The sequence below is a fragment of the Buceros rhinoceros genome, unplaced genomic scaffold (assembly GCF_000710305.1).
Source record: "Buceros rhinoceros silvestris isolate BGI_N320 unplaced genomic scaffold, ASM71030v1 scaffold10410, whole genome shotgun sequence".
Classification (NCBI taxonomy): domain Eukaryota; kingdom Metazoa; phylum Chordata; class Aves; order Bucerotiformes; family Bucerotidae; genus Buceros; species Buceros rhinoceros.
In genome coordinates, this window is record NW_010391309.1 from 19443 (window position 1) to 20120 (window position 678).

Sequence of the window (678 nt, forward strand, 5' to 3'; positions counted from 1 at the left end):
CATCTGGCTAGAGCCAGAAGTTATTTTCTCGGGGCCACGCCACGGTACGGTGACCGCCCCGAAGCGCGGCCAGCAGCAGCGCGAGCACCCCCCGCACCACCAGTCCTCACACACGGATGTATCTGTTTTTTATTGTAGCCTTTGAATTTCCGCAGATCAATTACAAGAAGTACGGTGGCAAACCTTACACGTACACCTACGGGCTGGGGCTCAACCACTTTGTCCCAGACAGGGTAACTGTTGGCAAAGGGGGCAGGCACGTCTTTCCCATGAGGTTAAGAATGACACAGAGGGTTTCTGAGATGTGGGGTTTGGGTTTTTTTTTTTGTTTTTTCCCCTCCCTTTAGCTTTGCAAGCTGAATGTGAAAACCAAGGAGACCTGGGTGTGGCAGGAGCCGGATTCATACCCCTCAGAGCCCATCTTTGTGTCCCACCCAGATGCCCTGGAGGAAGATGATGGTAATGCTGGGTTTGTTTTGGTCGATGGCATTGGGATGCGGGCAGCAGCTCAAGAGAGGGGATCCTGCCCCTCTGCTGTGCTCTGCTCTGGGGAGACCCCCCTGCAGGGCTGGGTCCAGCTCTGGGCTCCTCAGCCCAGCAGAGACGGGGAGCTGCTGGAGCGGGGCCAGAGGAGCCCCAGCAGTGACCCGAGGGTGGAACCCTCTGCTGGGAGGAGAG

The 678-nt window shown here is 57.2% G+C and overlaps 1 protein-coding gene across 1 annotated transcript in view; it reads left to right on the plus strand.

Moving 5' to 3' along the window:
* Positions 1–678, plus strand: part of RPE65 (retinal pigment epithelium-specific protein 65kDa) — a 7145-nt gene that overhangs the window by 5614 nt on the left and 853 nt on the right. The window contains exons 12-14 of the mRNA XM_010141086.1: positions 8–44; positions 139–233; positions 348–459. Of these exons, the coding sequence (XP_010139388.1) occupies positions 8–44; positions 139–233; positions 348–459 (244 nt within the window). The remainder of the gene's footprint in view (positions 1–7; positions 45–138; positions 234–347; positions 460–678) is intronic.